General features: G+C 45.4%; 1 protein-coding gene across 5 annotated transcripts in view; it reads left to right on the forward strand.

The window, feature by feature from the left end:
• The window catches only part of PCNT (pericentrin), a 114109-nt gene that overhangs the window by 6165 nt on the left and 88520 nt on the right, over nucleotides 1–19424 (forward strand). For all 5 annotated transcript variants that reach the window (XM_045540868.1, XM_045540871.1, XM_045540872.1 and 2 more), the window contains exons 3-4: nucleotides 17019–17117; nucleotides 17637–17892. In XM_045540868.1, the coding sequence (XP_045396824.1) occupies nucleotides 17019–17117; nucleotides 17637–17892 (355 nt within the window). The remainder of the gene's footprint in view (nucleotides 1–17018; nucleotides 17118–17636; nucleotides 17893–19424) is intronic.

Below are 19424 nucleotides of genomic sequence, written 5' to 3' on the forward strand. Positions count from 1 at the left end.
CACTCTTCTCTGCCTCACCTCTTCAGTGTGGTGGTTCTGTTCATCTGCAACACAGCTTCACTTGTTTTACAGTTTGTAGTCTATTTTGGTTCCTCTTAGGTCCAGGTTGTAATTAATTTTATTTAATTACTTTTTGAGTAAATGAAACATTACCATGTCTAAAAGTCAGAATTGTGCTCAGAGAATGTCCTTTCTTCTTCGTCCTTGTTCCTGTCCCCCTTTCTTTCCACCCCACTCATACTCACCCCACCTCCTGTGATGGTCTCTTTAGTTGTGGTTTATCCTTCCTGTATTTCTTTTTGCACAAGGGAGTAAATAAATTCATGTATGTGTTACATATGTCCTTTGTATGTGAAAGGTAGCATACTATAGATAATCCTATGCACTTGGCTTTTCTCCTGTAACGATGTACCTTGAAATCACTTCGTATCAGTTCATAGACATCTTCCTCTCTCATATTTTTATAGTCACATAGTATTCCCTTGGTGAGATATACATAGTTTATTCAACCACTCTCCTATGAATGGGCACTTAGATTGTTTCTAATAGTTTGCTTTACAGACAGTTCTGAGGGGAATAAACTTGCGTATGTATTTTTGCTTTATTGGAGGTGTATTTTCAGGGTAAATTCCTAGAAGTAGTCAAAAGGTAAGAATATACTTAGCTTCGATATTGTTGAATTCCGTTATATAAGAACTGTACCAATTTGGATTTTCATCAGCAAAGTATGAGATTGCCTGTTTCCCTACAGTCTTGTGTCTTGTCACACTTTTAAATTTTGATAATCTGATTCATAGTTTCATTTCTCTTGGCTCGATCCTTAGGACTGGTATGATTGGATCCTATGGTAGGTGTGTGTTTAACTTTTAAAAAAACTTCAGAAAATAGTTTTCCAAAGTAGTTGTGCCGTTTTGCGTTCCACCAGCAGTGTTTGAGAGTTCCAGTTCCTCGATATCCATGCCAACACGTGATGTGATCAGTCTTTGCAGGTCTAGCCATTCTAAGAGCCATCCTAATGGAATTTCCTTATGATTTTAATTTACATTTCCCTAGTGATTAATGATGTTGATTGTCTTTACACATGCTTATTTGCTATCCCTGTATCTTCTTTGGTAAAATGTCTGTTCAGTTATTTTCCCTTTAAAAAAAGAATAGATTGTTTTCTTATTATTGGTTTCCTTATTGTTGGATTTTGAGAGTTCTTTATATATTCTGGATACAAGTTTTTAAATCGGATATAGCTTTGCTTATATTTTCTTCTAGTTGATGGTTTGTCTTTATTCTCTCTCTCTTTTTTTTTAGACAGAGTCTCACTCCTTTGCCCTGAGTAGAGTGCCATTGTGTCAGCCTAGTTCACAGCAACCTCAACTCCTGGGCTCAAGCAATCCTCCTGCCTCAGCCTCCTAAGTAGCTGGGACTATAGGCATGCACCACCATGCCCAGCTAATCTCTTTTATATTTTTAGTAGAGATGGGCTCTCACTCTTGCTGAGGTTGGTCTCAAACTCTTGAGCTCAGGCGATCTTCCTGCCTCGGCCTCCCAGAGTGCTAGGATTACAGGTGTGAGCTACCGCGCCTGGCCTGTCTTTATTCTCTTAACAGTGCCTTTTGAAGAGCAAAAGATTTTAATTTTAATGTGCTCTGACTTATCAATTTTTTGTTTTATGTTTTGTACTTTTGGTGATATATCTTGAGAACTGTTTTCCTAACCCAGTGTTTTCCAACATTTATTTCATTATCTCCTACTCAAAGAACCTTTTCAGACTTTTTTTTCTTAATTGTTTTCCTACCACCATAAAATTTTAATACTATAGATACTATAGATACATTCTTTATCTGTTTATGTCTAATATATCTGTACATTAAGAATGAATAAATAAAAATTTTTAGTTATTTTTTAAGTCAAAAGTTAAAAAGCTGTTAATAGAATATAGAGATCTTATACAGAGTAGACCCAAAATGGACCATAGACCTAAATGTAAATTGCAAAGCCAAACTTTTAGAAGAAAATATAGGACAGAATCTACATGACCTTGGGCTTGGTGATAAGTTTTTAGATACAACACCAAAAGCATGATTAGCGAAAGAAAAAATTGCTAAGGTGGACTTAGTAAAATAAAAGAATTGTCCCAAAAGACAATGTTAACAGAATGGAAAGACAAACCATAGCCTGGGAGAAATATTTACAAAACACACATCTGATAAAGGACTTGTTTCCAAAACATACAGAGAAATACTAAAACTCAACAACAGGGAAATAAGTAACCCAATTTAAAAAAATAGACATCTTGCCAAAGAATATATACAGATGGCAGATAAGTATATGAAAAGATGTTCAACATGATTTGCCTTAAAGAAATGAAAATTAGGCTGGGCGTGGCGGCTCACGCCTGTGATCCCAGCACTCTGGGAGGCCGAGACGGGTGGATCGCTCAAGGTCAGGAATTTCAGACCAGCCTGAGCAAGAGCAAGACCCCGTCTCTACTAAAAATAGAAAGAAATGATCTAGGCTGGGTGCGGTGGCTCACGCCTGTTATCCTAGCACTCTGGGAGGCCGAGGCGGGTGGATTGCTCGAGGTCAGGAGTTCGAGACCAGCCTGAGCAAGAGTGAGACCCCGTCTCTACTAAAAATAGAAAGAAATTATCTGGCCAACTAAAAACATATATACAAAAAATTAGCCGGGCATGGTGGCGCATGTCTGTAGTCCCAGCTACTCGGGAGGCTGAGGCAGTAGGATCACCCGAGCCCAGGAGTTTGAGGTTGCTGTGAGCTAGGCTGACGCCACGGCACTCACTCTAGCCCGGGCAACAGAGCAAGACTCTGTCTCAAAAAAAAAAAAAGAAAGAAATGATCTGGACAGCTAAAATTATATATATAGAAAAAAATTAACTGGGCATGGTGGCGAATGCCTGTAGTCCCAGCTACTCGGGAGGCTGAGGCAGAAGGATTGCTTAAGCCCAGGAGTTTGAGGCTGCTGTCAGCTTGACGCCACGGCGCTCTAGCCCAGGCAACAGAGTGAGACCCTGTCTCAAAAAAAAAAAAAAAAAAAAAAAAAAGGGAGAAAAGCTATTGATGTTTGATTTGAGCGGTGGCAGGAGAGGAGCAGATGGACCTCCAAGTTCTGAGAGTGTAGATGAAATAATTACCTTTGTCTTTAAAGGACAGAACATATTTGCCTGTGGATCAGAGTCAGCTTGAAATGAATAAGGGTCCGGCTAGAACAACTGACCTGGACAAAAACTTCTGGGCAGGCAAGAAGCTATTGTCAGGCTTGATTTGGAGGTGGAGGAGCTGTGTCCCAGCTCTATTCCCCGCCAGAAAGTTTGTCATTAACTTGTGAGGTCATGTCTAGTTCAAAGGAACTGTCATATTTTAATAGAAAGCACAAAGGCTGGGCTTAGCCTCTGCACTGTGGGTCAGTGTGTCTGAGTGGGTGCCTTTCCCTCCTCTGCCTGGGCCGTGATTGCCTTGTCTGTTTTAAAGACTGGGTGAGGTAGGGTATCTGCTGAAGCGTGTGCGATCAGAAGAGAAAGATCTTGGCGTGGAGAAACGAGACCAGGTCCAGCAGTGACACTAGGTGGGCTTCCTTGGGCCGCTGGTGCTTGGTGGCTGTGCTGAGGGGCTCAGGCCCAGGAGGGCAGGATGGGACGGGAGTCGACGTGGTTTTCCCTGGGCAGACCTGCTGGTGGGGGCTGTGCTGGGTCGCCTGGTGGAGGGTCCAGCCCCCAGAGTCCTCTGCCTGTTGCTGTCTTTCCATTTTTAGTGAAGAGAATGATTGCCGTGATCTGTGATCTAGTTTTCTGAAAGTAGGGAAGTTCAGGTAATTCTACGTTATCTGAACTGGTTGAGGGGCTGAAGAGGAGCAGTGATCAGAACTTTTTCCTTCTGGGTTTTGGTGTGGAGGAGCCTTTCTGGTTTACCTTTGACCTTGTGCTGAGCTCAGCCTGATAATGAAATAAAGTTGCATTTCATGACCATGTGCCTGTGCTGGGAGGTGGGCTAGAGCAGCAGTCCTCAGCCTTTTGGCACCAGGGACAGGTTTCATGGAAGACAGTTTTTCCAGGGACAGGGCTGGGGGCAGGTGGAGCTCAGGGGGTGATGCGAGGGGTGGGGAGCGGCTGTAAATACAGATGAAGCTTCCCTCCCTCGCCTGCCGCTCACCCCTGCTCTGCCCTCATTCCTACCTTTCTAGGAACACAGTTTTTCCACACACGGGTGGGGATGGGGGGGGGCGTGGCAGAGCTCTGCAGCTTGGTCCCTACCAGGCTGGGGTGGGGACCGCAAGGCCAGAGGATGCATGAGTCTAGGCAGTAAGCGATCAGGTTATGCAGTGTGACAGTGGCGTTTCAGAATGACACCTGTCTTTACAAGGAGAGTCTGAAGATGCATTCCTTGTTTTGTGCTAAGTTTCATGTTGTAGTTCTATTCATGTGTCTGTTGCTTGGTAGGATGCCTGGAAGTGATGTACATGATTAGGTGTTAGATCTTTTTTTTTTCTTTTGGCAAAAAAAGGAATGGACACAGTTATATTTTAATTTAGAATAATAATGACTCATATGTACATTTTTTATTTGTGCCAGACATGGCGGTCTGTATTCTATGTTTCTTGTTTAATCTTTGTGGCCCTGCGGTGTGGTCGGGATTGGTCTCTCTATGAGGAGAGGAGTTCCGGGCCTGTCCCAGAGCCCCACAGCTGTGTGCTACCAAGCAGGCTTTGCAGCCGGCAGCTCAGGTGCCAGGTGACCTGAGGGCTGCACGTGTTTGTGTGCACGGCCCAGCAGCCTGGCTTCTCTGAGCTCTGTGTGACTTGTGTCTATGATTCGTTCATCTTTTTGCTTACTCAATTGCATGTGATCTATACAAGACAAAATGCATTATTTGCGTTGATTTTCTCAATAGGGGTTGGAGTTAGTGATGCTTGAACGGGGCACTGTGGTGGTCTAGCTGCCTGGTGGACGCCAGTGGGGAGGGCAGACTGGGATGTGGCCGGGGCTCCTGCTGACCAAGCCCGAGTGTCAGCGTGGTTGCAGGTGTCCTGATTGCACTTGGCTGAGCACATCCTGGGCTTGAGCATAATTGTCGACTTTCAGAAAGTTCTGAAGCGTCCGTCTCATTGTGTAAAACCTCTTTCCTCCTCACCTCTACCTCTGTTTTCTTAGGTTGGAGGTTTGGTGTTTAATGAGAATACTTGTTTTCACCTTCAGAATGTTACTTTTGATGTACTTAGTTCTGGTTGCATATACTTTTTTTTTTTTTTTTTTGAGACAGAGTCTCGCTCTGTTGCCCGGGCTAGAGTGAGTGCCGTGGCGTCAGCCTAGCTCACAGCAACCTCAAATCCTGGGCTCAAGCGATCCTTCTGCCTCAGCCTTCCGAGTAGCTGGGACTACAGGCATGTACCACCATGCCCGACCAATTTTTTCTATATATGTTTTTAGTTGGCCAGATAATTTCTTTCTATTTTTAGTAGAGATGAGGTCTCGCTCTTGCTCAGGCTGGTCTCGAACTCCTGACCTCAAACGATCCAGCTGCCCCGGCCTCCCAGAGTGCTAGGAGTACAGGCGTGAGCCACCCGCACCTGGCCTAAAGCAGCATTTTTAAATCCAAAAGCTGATGAAATGCATGGGTGCTTTCCCTAGAAGGGTGCTCACACAGCGAGGGTTCCACTTGGAATCGATGCTCTTGCCAGGTGCTGGAGGGCCATGTGCTGTCCTTCTCAGGAGAGCCCAACCTCTGTTCATCTCACCTTGCACAGTCTCAACTTGGGGTCAGGGGAGAGGAACCCCCTCTTCCTGTCTGTTGGCTCCTAAAATGGTGGGCAAGGGTCAGGTACCAGTCAGCTTTTTCCCACGTAATTCGTGTTATTTTAATAAGCTAAAGATACAGTCATCAGATGTTACCTCTGTCGGATCTTGGACATCTGCTCTGAAGCTCTCCCGGAGCCTGACCTTCCACACAGGGTGTTTTGATTGACATCTCAGATTCCTTTGACCTGAAGCCCCTTCCCCTTGTTCCCTGTGCAGTTTGTTGAAGAAATTACTTGTTTATCCTGACGAAGTAACTGTGTTTTGGGTTTTGTTGTTTGCGTCTCTGGTGCTGTTTGAAAGGTTTCTCCATCACATCCACGAGTCCTGGCTCCTTTTAGTGGGAATAGTTAGGAACATGATGTGGACGTTAGGGATTTCATCAGTGCTGGATGAGTCATTGTTTCTAGGTCCTTTCAGTGAATATTTAGGATTTTGTTTTTAACACTTTGTAAGTTAATACTGATATTTTTCATATCAGTAATTATTTAGGATTACAGAGTTCTTAAGTTTGAAATTTTTATTTCTCTTCTTTCTTTTTTTTCTTTTTAAGACAGAGTCTCGCTCTGTTGCTTGGGTAGAGTGCAGTGGCGTCATCACAGCTCACTGCAACCTCAAACTCCTGTGCTCAAATGATCCTCCTGCCTCAGCCTCCCGAGTAGTTGAGCCTACAGGTGCGTAACACCACTCTAGGATAATTTTTCTATTTTTTGTAGAGACGAGGTCTCGCTTTGCTCAGGCTGGTCTTGAACTGCTGGCCTCAAGTGATCCTTCTGCCTCAGTTTCCCAAAGTGCTGGGATTACAGGCGTGAGCCACTGCACTTCACCTTATAGATTTGATTTGGGAACCATATTAATGTCTTATGTATTTATAAAATAAAATTAAATCAAAATGGGGAAAACAACCAATCCCTAAAACATAAAAAGGAAAGACTAAGCTCAGTGGCTCACACCTTAAAATAGAAAAAATTAGCAGCAATATGTAGAGATATTTTTCACTCCTTCTTAAAAGTCTGTTATCTTTTAAAGAACTTTAAAAATAAGAAAAAGATGTCTTTTATGTTTATTGACATATTTACCATTTCCAGGGCTTTTATTTCTTTGTGTAGACCTCAGTTTATGTCAGCCATCATTTTTCCTTCCGCCTGGATTTCTTTAACGTTTTCTTGGCAGTACAGGGTTGCTGGTGAATTTGCTCAGCCTCTGTCTGTCTGAAAACGGCTTGATCCTGCCTTCATGGCTGAAGGCTGTTTTTCCTGGCTGGAGAATTCTAGGCGACAGTTTGTTCTTTCAGCACGCTCATCAGGCTGTCCCATTGTCTTCTGGCTTCGCGGTTCCTGACAAGAAGTCTGCTGTCACTCTTTGCTCCTCTCAAGCAGATAGACTCTTCTTTGTTTTCTGTTTTTAGGTCACAGTTAAGATTTTTGTTTTTATCTCTGCTTTCTAGCACTTTTAGCATGATATGCCTAGATGTGGTTTCCTTTGTGTTTATATTGCTTAGAATTTGTTGGCCTTCATGGAATTAAAGGTTACAGTTTCCATCAAATTTGGAAATATTTGGCCATTGTTTCTTCAATTTTTTTTTTTTTCCTGTTCCTTCTCATCCTCACTCTTCTGTAGCTTCACATACACATTACCTGAGACTGTTTACTGTTATCCCATGGATCACTTACACTGTTTTTTTTTTTTTTTTTTTTTTTACTTCCAGTCTCCGTGTGCTTCATTTTAGATCTAAGCTTGTAGTGCCATGCCTTCAAGTTCACTGATCTTTCCTTCTGCAGTGTCTAATTTGTTAATGCAGTGAATTTTATTTTTGTTGCCACTTTTTTGTTTGAAAATATCTTCCATTTCACTCCTCATTATATTTATGTTTTCCTTTCAATGTTTGTGTATCTTTGTAATAACTATTTTAATGTCCCTGTCTGCTGATTCTGTCATCTCCATCACTTTTGGGTCTGTTTCCATTGATTGATTTTTTTCTTGGTTATGAGTCACATTTTCCATCTTGGCATGTTTAATAATTTTTGGTTGGATGCCAACCATTGTGCATTACATTCTTGAGCATCTGGATTTTACTGTTTTGGCTTTGTTTTGGCAAGCATTTAGGCTTTTTTCCTTTTCATTATTGATTTGTAAGAAGTTCTTTATGTTCATACCTGTCATTTGTTAGATGCATATACTATGGATGTTTTCCCTCAGTCTTGCTAACCTATCTGTTTTCTTAATGGTGTTTTGTGATAATCAGTAATTCTGAATTTTGAGGAAGGTGAGTTTGTCAGTTTTTCTTATGGTTAGTGCTTTTTGTATCCTGTCTAAAAAATCTCTCCCAACTCTGAGGTCATGGAAATATTCTGCCATAGCATGTTTTAAAGTTTTATGGTTCTGGTTTTGATCTATTGCAAGTTACTTTAAGTAACCATGATCTATCACCTGTTACTTTTTGTGTGTGGAGTCCCATACCGTACTTTTAGAACCATAGTTTAGCTTTGCTAGATTTTGAACTTTTTATAAATGGAATAATCTAGGATGCGTTTGTTGAGGCTGGACCTTTTTATCCCATGGCTTGTTGGTGAGAGCGATCCACATTGAGAGCTATAGTGTATTCATCTTCATTGTTATGTAGTGTTTCACTGTGTGATGTACCTCAGTTTGTCTATTCCACTGTTAATTGGCATTTGCTATGAGCATTCTTATACGAGTCTCTTGGCATACACTTCTTTTTTATTATTTTATTTTATTTTTTCAAATTTTTACCCTTTCCACCATGTGATTGGCATACATTTCTGCTGGGGGTACAATTAGACATTTGGTTGCTGGGCCATAATATGCATATGTTCAATATGTATAGGTTGGACTGTATTATTTTATTGATTGATTGATTGATTGATTGACACAGAGTCTCACTATATTTCCCAGCCTGGTCTCAAACTCCTGTCCTCAAGTGATCCTCCTATCTCAGCCTTCCAAAGTGCTGGGATTACAGGCATGAGCCGCCATGCCCGGCCTTGGACTGTGTTTTAAAACAGTTGTTTGGTTTATATTTTCAGTACTGGCATATGAGAGTATCAGTTGTTTCGCATCATTTATGATTGGTATTGACAGTTTTTTTTCTCTTTTCCTATTTTAACAGTTTTGGTGGGTGTGAAATGTATTTTAGTGGAGTGCAAGATTTGTTTAACGTTTTAAGAAATGACTGTGATTCATTAACAGACTAAAAGAAAAATCATATGATCATCTCAGTTAATAAACAGCACATTTATTTACAAGAGAGTGAGCTATAATTTTCCTTTCATGTAATTTCTTGTCAGATTTTTGCATGGAGGTGATGTTGGCTTCATAAATGAGCTGGGACAAGTCCTTTGTTCTGTGGATGAATTTGTCTGAGATGGTGAAGCTATTTGGGACTGAAGTTTTCTTTGTGGGAAGACTTTTAATTATAAAATCAATTTGTTTATTACTTATCAGACTATTCAGTTGTCTCTTTCTTAGAATTTGTCCTTTCATCTAATCTTCCAATTTGGGGCATTAAGTTATCCATAGGAATATCTTTTTCTTAGTGTGTGTGGTAGTAGTTTTGGTGACTTCTCATTTTTAAATGATGAGTATGTATGCCTTTCTAAAATTATTCTTGGCCGTAAGTTAATTTTTTGAGACAGGGTCTTGCTCTGTTGTCCAGACTGGAGTGCAGTGGCACAGTCACAGCTCACTGCAGCATGGAACTCCTGGGCTCAAGTGATCCTCCTGTCTCAGCCTCCCGTGTATGTAGCTGAGTACCTAAGACTATAGGCGCATGCCACCACACCTGGCTAATTTAGTCATCTTCATTAATTCTTATTGAAGTGTTAACTATTGCCTCTATTTTTTTCTATATATTCTATTTGTTTATTTTTCTGTAATTTCTGCTCTTACTGTATATGATTTCTTACATTCAATTTTGTGTTTTTAATTTGCGATTGTTTTTCTAACTTTGGGAGATAGATAATTAGATCATTGATTGCCAGGCTTTTAAAATATATGTAGTCAAGCCTGTTGATTTTCTGCTAGACATAACTTTAGCAGCTTTCACAATATTTCAAATATTTTTTATTTTGGGTACACTAGTTATTTTTAATTTACATGTTTATTTTTAATTTACACGTGCACAGGTAAAATAAGTACTATGTAGGGAATGGAGCCATAATATCTTCTTTCTGCTCTATACTGAGTGAAGAATCAAATTTCTTGACGAGGCCATTTTATAATATAATTATATATATAAAAACCATTGGCTGGCATATTGGCCTGTGCCTCTAGTCCCAGCTCCTCGGGAGGCTGAGGTGGTAGGATCACTTGAGCCCAGGAGTTCAAGGCCAGTCTGGGGAACATAGTGAGACCCTGTCTCAGAAAAAAATTAATAAAATAACATTAAAAATTGGTGTTATAAAAAGCAGGTATTTTAACTTTCTCTCTGATTATACAATTGTACGTTATCAGTTCAGTGTAAAAAGTAGTTTTTTCACATGTTCTAAGATGATTAGTGATAATTCTTAAATATGCCATTAATCCAATTGTAGGTGCTAAAATGGGAATAATTTTATGTTTAGAATAATGCTTTACTGAAAAGTAAAGTTCCACAAAGGTGTTCAGTGTTACAAACCCAGACCCAGATGGGAGTGCGGCAGACAGTGTAGGAGGATCGGTGCGTGGGGACGGGCCTGGCGGGGCCTGGACGCCCAGTCAGCCTTCGCAGGTGGGAGGTCCTGCTGCGTGGGGGGGTGAGGAGTCCCTGAAGAGCCCGTGTCGTATGTCGTGGTAGTGCTTTGAACATAATTAAAAGTGTATTTGTTTTATCTTATCCATCTAGAAATTTCAAGAAGTTCGGCTAGGTTTTATGGGAGTCTAATGAGTTTATGGAACAGCATAAGATGACACAAGTATGTGTGTATGAGGGCGGGGGGGGGGGCGCAGGGAGAGAAATATGCTTTCCAATGTGTAATAAATTGCTCACTTTGATGTCAAAGTGTACTTTACTTGATACACTTGTTGTTTTAATCCTCGTTAACTGTTAGGTAAATACTGATGCTTTCTAGCCTAAGTCTTATTCCTTAATAATCTGAGACCGGGCCCAGTGGCTCAGGCCTGTACTCCTAGCACTCTGGGAGGCCAAGGCAGGAGGATTGCTTGAGCTCAGGAGTTCAAGACCAGCCTGAGCAAGAGCAAGACCCCATCTCTAGTGAAAATAGAAAAATTAGCCAGGCGTGGTGGTGCACACCTGTAGTTCCAACTACTTGGGAGGCTGAGGCAGGAGGATCACTTGAGCCCAGGAGTCTGAGGTGGCTGTGAGCTAGGGTGACACCACAGCTCTCTAGCCCGGGTGACAGAGTGAGACTAGGTCTCAAAAAAAAACAAAACAAAACAAAACTAATTGAGTGCTTATATACACATGTAGAGTTTTGACTGTCTTTGGAAAGAGGGGAACAAGTGCAAAGCGTATGCCAGGAGAGGTGATCCCTGCAGCTGGAAGGGCACGGCTGGTTTCTCGGGCGTGTCTTCTGCGTGGTGCCCATTGCCACACGCCGGGGCCACAGCCCAGGGCAGGTCTGGCCTCCTGTGGGAGCAGGAGTAAATTCGTTACGCTTGGTCAAATAGGAATTGTTCAGTTTAATTTAGTATATAAGCTCTTTTTTGTGTTTAATATTTTATTTTTAACACCCAAAGTTTAAAAAAATTAGAGATAGTAGCTTGAATATACAATATAGCATGACAATTCTCTAGCAAAAATTAATTTACAAGAGGTCATATGATATCATTTTGTTATGCTCTTTCAGTTAAAGATTATAAAGTTTTAGGGTTAAAAAAGTAAATTGTTCCTTGGAACAGAAAACACAAGAATATATTAAAAAATTCTAAGAATATATAAGGCATATTTTTAACCTACTTTAAAATCTGAGTTTTTCTTGATTGTAAGTGAAGATAGAATTGCAGAAAGTCTTTGTGGTAGATGTTCAGGGTGCAGCTACCTTATCTCACAGTTTGGGGTTTTTTTTCTTTTTTCTTTTTCTTTTGGAGATAGGGTCTTGCTCTGTCACCTAGGCTGGAATGCAGTGGCACGATCATAGCTCACTGTAGCCTCAAACTCCTGGGCTTAAGCAATCCTCCTGCCTCGGCCTCCCAGAGTGCTGGGACTGCAGGCGTGAGCCACCGCAAGGGGCCATTCCTCACAGTTTGTTAAGTGAAGTGCATGACGAAAAACATTTTACTTTAACCAACACAATAGTTATCTCAGTTCTGGAAGTTAACTCAGAAATGGCAGAAAGTAGTAATGGCCTTTCAGTTATGTATTGGGAACAGAATAAGGAGAAGGCACTTCTTATAAAAACACCATCCAGAAATTGTTCAGAGGTCAAGAATTTCAGAAGAAAATCACCTTTACAGAAGCTTCGGCAGAAGACGATTTGGAAAGTGCTGTGGAAGGTGCAGGAAGGTGATTCCAGACCTGCCCGATGTGCGGGTCTCGAATGCCAGCAATAGTCGTCACCTTTGCCGTCTGCATCACTGGGCCCTCCTTTTTTGTTGTTGTAAGTTGTTTTATAAATAATTTACAGAAGTAAGAATAAAGCAATAATTTAAAGCAATTTTATTAAAAATTTGATACAGCCTGTTTGTATCAAGTAAACTTCGGAGTAGAAACACCACACCACGAGAGACTGTTGGTACACGCCCCATTGGCAGAATGAGGTGGTTGGGGTGAGCTGGGGTCATTGCTGCGAGTGGCGGCTGGTTGGGGCCGCCATGTCTCCCCTGCGTCCGTAGACATTGATTTTCATGTGCTGACTTCTGAATTTGAGAAAATTGATCTAGGGAGCTGTTGTCCTGTACAGACTTGAGTCAGTTTTACTGTCAGTTTTGCCGTCCTCATTGGCCCTGGTGCTGCCCTGTCTGTGGTCGCCATGTGGCTCACCTCATGGCCGTGAAGAGCCCGCACTGCGGTCCTTCTCTTTGCCGTCTTGGGAGCAAGTCGCAGAGTCCTTAGTGAACCGGCCCGTTGCAACAGGCCACACAGGTGGCCTCTGCAGTCGGTGGGAAGCTGAAGGCTGGTGGCTCCTCTCACAGCTGCCTCGTTTCTCCAGTCAGTTCTGTCACTCTTTTACTCCGGCGTTATTTTAGTCGTTGCTAGTGTAGCTGGGAATAACTGGTGAGTAGCGATAAAACAGTTCTAAGCATGATGAAATAGCATCATGGTACAAGAAGAAAAGATTGCCAGGACCCCATTTGTATTTTAGATATACAAAAGGGCTTTGTGGACCCATGAAGTAACCGCAAGATAAAATATGTTTCATTGTTTTTTTTTTTTTTTTTTGAGACAGAGCATCGCTCTGTTGCTCAGGCTGAAGTGCCGTGGCGTCTTCATAGCTCACTGCAGCCTTGAACTCCTGAGCCCAGGTGATCCTCCTGCCTCAGCCTCCTCAGTAGCTGAGACTACAGGCCTGAGCCATGATGCCCAGCTCATTTTTCTGTGTTCAGTAGAGACGGGGTCTTGCTCTTGCTCAGGCTGGTCTCAAACTCCTGAGTCCAAGTGATCCTCCCGCCTCAGCCTCCCAGAGTGCTGGGATCACAGGCGTGAGTCACCGTGCCTGGGCTTTATTCTGCTTTTTAAAAAAATCAGTAAAATTTCTCATCGTTCTTTGGAAGACTTGTAAGGATAAAATTTATGAAAAGTCAGCGCTCTCAAATAGTTATAACTGCTCAGAAAAGAGACTCAGCAATTGCAGTTGGGTCCAGCACACCCTGACGCCACGCGGGCTGAGGCGGTGCTGCTGGTTGGGGATGGGCAGGGGCTCGGTGACTTCAGGTCCCATCTCAAACGCAGGCCCCTGTGGGTGGCACCAGCTTTTTTTCGGATACACTCGTTGTCATTGTAAGCTCAGTTTGCACAGCGGATTAAAAGCCCAAAATTATTGTGAATATATCTGTCAAAAAAACCATAGGGGAAAAAATTCATTGGAAAACTTGAAATTCAAATTTGAGGGGATTTACCAAAAAAGCAAAAAAAACCCCTAATTATACGAATTATTAAGGAAAAAGTTATCTAAAAAGGATCACAGGTGTGCGCCATGGTGCCAAGCCTACTGTTTTTATTTCAAGACATTCTATTTGGATCTCTTAAAATTGGTCATGTCATTCTGTATAATTTCTTGGTTTTTTTTAGAGATATTTTCAAACTTCTTTTAAACATAACTGTACTTCCTTTATAATGAGTGAATTGGGCGCTCCTTGGGCCTAGTATTTAGAGAAAGATCAGTCCATTCACTTTAAATCAAATGTGTAGTGTGGGATTATTTGGAGCTCTGATGATTTGGGGTTGCATACCTGTGTGAGGGCCTGTTTGTGGGTACCACTTCCCAAGATTGTTTTTTGTTCCTTGAAATGTTTTCTGATTTCCATGTGTCTGTCAGACTTCTTGGAGCAGCACGTGGTGGACTCCTCCTTAGCGAGGTGCCTGTGTGGTTCGTGAGCCTGTCTGTGTTCTGGCTCCCGGGAGCCCTTCCAGATGGGGTCGCATTTGTATCTGATGGGTATTCCAGAAATATCCCTTTCCCTAGGTGTGTTTTTAAGTCCGTTTCTTTGCCTGGGGTTTCCTGCGCCGTGGAGTGTGTGAGTTTATAAAGAAATGGTGGGCCTCAGTTTCCACCTCGCAGAAGAGAGAGCCCCGCCACACCTTCACCCCTGCCCTGGCCCGCCTGCCCTGGAGCGCCAGGAGTGCCCTGTCCTGGCGCAGCCCTGCAGGGCTCCTGCCTCTGCCTCCTGCTGCAGGAGCGTGTCGGCGCCCGAGCATCTCTGCTCCTTCGCCTCTCCCCGCTCCCCAGACAGGCTGAGTTTTCCAGTCCTTTCTCTTTGGTCTGTGGCAAGTTCCCTCTCAGGAGCCTTTCAGGTCATTTTTGTTATGCTTTATCCATCAATCCAGAGGTTTTAAGGGCATGCCTGTTGTATTTAAATCTGGATGTTCCTATGTTACCTTTCCAATTAAAAGAAAAACCTTGATGTGAAAAAGGATCCATAACGATATTTAATTAATTTATAAGACTCCTCTGTTGTGAACAGTTTCATTGTTTCCAAGTTGTTGCAGTCGTGGTAGATAAAGAGTGCGTGCCCATTTTCACGACCTCGACGTCTCTCGTGGGTGCCGGGTTGGTACTGGGCCCAGAGAGCCTCGGCGAGCTCCGGCAGGGCACCTGCGCCAGCACCGCCACAGACCGTGTGTGGGGTGCAGCCGGCCTCCCTGGGGCACGGGAGGGAGTGGCCTTGCTGGGGCTGGGGGGGCTAGTCCTGACATGGCCGTGGGGGTGGCCGTGGGAGGCGGGAACAGGACTTTGTGGGTCTGGGGGTGCTGTTCACAGAGGCAGAGGCGGTCGGGGAGCCCCCAGTGTTTCAGGGAGATGCGCCTCACTCGGTGCCTGCAGCAGCCTGGGAATAAATGCCACCTGGTGCAGCCCCTGGTGGCGCTCGCCACACCGCCCCTCCGTCTTGGTTCCTCTGGGGCCTTCCTGGCCGTCCGGACCACACCAAAGCCCCATCTCCCCACCCCCAGCACAGCCCCCTAGTTTGGGCAAGAAAATGGAGCTCAGTTTTGGTCATTTTGAGTCTGAATGCTTTGTAAGCAAGTGGGTGGTCTTGGGGCCCCAGGGGTCTGTGGGGGGCACTGGGAGGACTGTGGCTGGCGCAGCAGTACAGCCTCTGGGCCTGGAGGTGCCAGAGCCGACGGGGAGGACCAGGCAGCTGTTGGGGTGGGCGCGGCACAGCCTGGGCTCCTGCTAAGACACAGGCCTGTCACTTTCCTTTTCCCTTTGAATTATTGCTGCTGGAAACATTTCCGGACGTGGGAATACAGAGACAGGGAAAGATTTTCTGTGGCTCTTGACACAGGTTGTCAAAATAGCTGTTCAGAAAAGAGTTGAACCGCCTGACTCTGTCATTGGCATGTTTGGGTACCCTCGTTTCCCGTGGCCTCAGTGACACCATGCCTCAGTGACACCTCCCAGCTTTTGCAGTGATCCTTAACGTTTGCATCTCTAGGCTGGTTTACTGATAATGTGCCCACCGTTTCCAGGCATTTTATGTATGTTTACTCTTTTTTCTTTGAATTTCAAAATATGAAGGGGGTACAAATGTTTTTGTTACATGGATAGTTTTTATGATGCTTAAGTCAGGGCTATTGGTGTGACTGTCCCCGGAAAAGTGTTCATTGTACCCATTAGGTAGGTTTTTACTCCTCCCCGCCTTCCCCCGCCCACCTTCTTGATTTTAAATGACTTTTACTTGTCTCTGTGCCCACGTGTGCCCGTCGATTAGTTCCAGATTATTAGAGTACATGTGGTGTTTGTTTTTCCATCCTTGAGATGCTTCACTTGTGCTAATGGTCTCCAGTTCCATCTAGATTGCTACAAAAGACATTAGTTCATTTCCTTTTATGGCTGAGTAGTGCTCCGTGGTGCACCTGCCCCCCGCGGTGCTAATCCACTGGTGCCTTGCTGGGCGCACGCGCGCTCCCCTCGGTCTCACTTTCTCCTGTTCCTGACGCCCGGGGCTGAGCGTCCCTCGGTGCCGGCACTGCTGCGTGGCGTGGCGTCCACAGCCTCTGTGTCTGGGCCTTTTAACTTCACATGAATCCACTTAAACAAGTTGAATATTTTTCTGTAATATTATTTTAATGAGATATAATTCACATAACATAAAATTCACCATTTCAAAGCGTGCACTTCAGTGGCTTTTACGTTCACGGTGTTGTGTGACCACCACCTCTGCCGGAGCTGGGCATTCCCCTCACCCCGGGAGGAAACTGGGTGCCTGTTAGCAGTCACCTCCCTTCTCTCCCCTCAGCGCGCTGCGGCCGCCGGTCTACTCCGTGTCTGGTTTGCCTGTGCTGTTCCCTGTAAACAGAGCCTCCTGCACGGGTCTTCATGCCGTTGGTGTCTTTCCTCCGTCTTCAAGGCCCTTCGGTGCTGTAGCGTGTGCCGGTTCTTCATTCCTTTGTACGGCTGGGTAGAGACCATTGTGCAAACATGCCGCACTGTGTTCACTCCTCTGTCCGTGGGCATTTGGGTGGTTTCCGTCTGCGGCTGCTGTGAACGATGCTGCTGTAAACATTTGCCTACATGTTTGCGTGCGGACGTACGTTTCCACTTCTCTCTGGCACGTCACAATTATATTTTAGTGACTGTTTCCTCATGTCAATTCTAGGCCACGTCCTTTGGTTTCCTTCCCCAAGAACGTGAACAGGAATGTGAACCTGAGATTGCTGAGCTCGTGGGCAGACCCGACGGGCAGCAGCAGACACAGGTGAGGCAGCACGGGGGCCCCAGGCACGGGCATGTCAGCCCCACACGGTCACCGCGGTTCTTCTGTGATTCTTACCAGGGCTGGGGAGGGTTCCAGGCAGGCGGGGTGGGTGCTGCGGGCTGCTGTCTCCTCTCCTCCCCTCCGTTGGGCTTGTTTCCATGTTCTCTGTGTGGGGCTCTCACAAGGGCCAGTGGAGGGTGCCCAGGGGCACGGCATGATGTGCACCGACCTCGGAACTGGCCTCGCCCCCATCAGCTGAGAGCCCCACTCTGAGTACAGACAGTGCCTTTGTCCGGTGAGGGCAGGGGGGTGGTGTGTGCAGGTGGGAGGCACCCCTGGTGGCAGCAGGGCTTGGGGCGCAGTGTAGAGCCCCTGGGAGCAAGGAGCTGTGGGCAACATGGTGGGCGTCCTCCGCCCACGGGGAGGCGCCTGCTGTTTTCACGTCTGTGTTCTGCTTACTCCTGTCCCGTCTCACTGCCGCTCTCTGCGCCTCATCAGAGATGCTTCTCTCCGCTGCAGACGGTGCACAGCCTTGAGCTGGAGGCGCTGCGCCTGAGCCTGAGCAACATGCACACGGTGCAGCTGGAGCTGATGCAGGCCAACCTGCAGAAGGAGAAGGAGACGGCGCTGACGGAGCTGCGGGAGATGCTGAACAGCCGGCACGCCCAGGAGCTGGCCCTGCTGCAGAGCAGGCAGCAGCACGCGCTGGAGCTCCTCAGGGAGCAGCATGCGCGGGAGAAGGAAGAGATGGCGCTCAGGCGTAGCCAGGAAACAGGTATTGCAACCGCTCAGGTGTGGACAGACAGGTGGACAGGAAGCGGGTGTGGCAATCCATTGGTTGACCTGTGTGCTTTTTAGATTTGGTGATTATCTGGCCTAAACTGAGCTCTTTATATGTGTAATATTTACTTTTATGTTTTAATTTTAATGGTTTTGAGTACATTTTTTGTGGAAGTAGTTACTGTTTTTGTGAACATCATCTTTATTGAGATATAATTCACCTATTTAAAGTGTACAATTCTCTGGGAGGCCGAGGCGGGAGGATCGTTTGAGCTCAGGAGTTCGAGACCAGCCTGAGCAAGAGCGAGACTCCGTCTCTACTAAAAATAGAAAGAAATTAGCTGAACAACTAAAAATATATAGAAAAAATTAGCCGGGCATGGTGGCGCATGCCTGTAGTCCCAGCTACTCGGGAGGCTGAGGCAGGAGGATTGCTTGAGCCCAGGAGTTTGAGGTTGCTGTGAGCTGGGCTGACGCCACGGCATTCTAGCCTGGGCAACAGAGCGAGACTCTGTCTGAAAAAAGAAATGAATAAATAAAGTGTACAATTTGGTGCTTGTAGTAGAGCCACAGAGCTCACAGCCGTCCAGTTTGCAGCGTCCATCACCAAGGGGAACCCGCACCCCACGCAGCCGCCTCTGCTTCCCGCTGGGAGGCAGCCGCAGGTCTCCAGCCGCGGGTGTGTGGGAAAGGCTTCCACACGGGGCCCCCTGCCGCTCACCTTCACCGCGGGGGACCAGTTTTCTTAGTTTCTTGTGACGCCCTCTCGTGTTTCTTCTTGTAGTTAGAAGCAAACACAAATATATATTTTTATTTTCCTCCTTCGTTTTCTAAAATATAAAACGTGGTTTGCCTCTTGCTGTGTCCATACTGGTTCTCTGCGGCTGCTCCTGGGGCAGCGTCATGCTAGTCCGCCAAGGCCTCGCCTCGCCCTGGTCCCTGGTCCTGCGTGTGGCTGGCCTAGGGGTCCTGACTGGCCCTCTGGACGCGTCAGCACGTTGCCCGCGGAGGCTTCATCCTCGGTTGTAAGGCCGCCTCCTAGCTGGGCGCTGCCTGCTCCTACTCCATACCCACCGTCCTGAGGTCCTGCTGCTGCTGCTTGCCCGGATCTCCAGGTGTGCTGTGCCCACCTCTCAGGCCCACGCCCCTTTGTCACACCTGCCCCTTCCTCTGCCCAGTACCTGGGGTTCCTGAGGAGGCGTCTAACCACCCAAGTTGCTGCTCGAGCCCGTCTTCTTGGGCTTCTTCCCTCTTGGGGTTGAAGGCTGTTGGACCCTAGAGCTGCCCCTCAGCGCCTCACCTGGAATTGGACTTGAAGGGGAGCCTAAGCTAAGGGCCCCAGGTTCTCATGGCCAGAGGTTAGAGCAACTTTCAAGGTGCTCAGTGATGAGAGGAATCCCAGGGACTGACCGTTACCTGCTTTCTTGGCTGGGCTTAGTTCTGGCAGAAATACAACTTTGCTATTTAAACTACACACATCACGGCAGGCCCTGTTGTCCCGGGAAGGTCGGCAGGTGCCCATGGAGT

Source organism: Lemur catta, chromosome 1 (genome assembly GCF_020740605.2).
Source record: "Lemur catta isolate mLemCat1 chromosome 1, mLemCat1.pri, whole genome shotgun sequence".
Taxonomy (NCBI): domain Eukaryota; kingdom Metazoa; phylum Chordata; class Mammalia; order Primates; family Lemuridae; genus Lemur; species Lemur catta.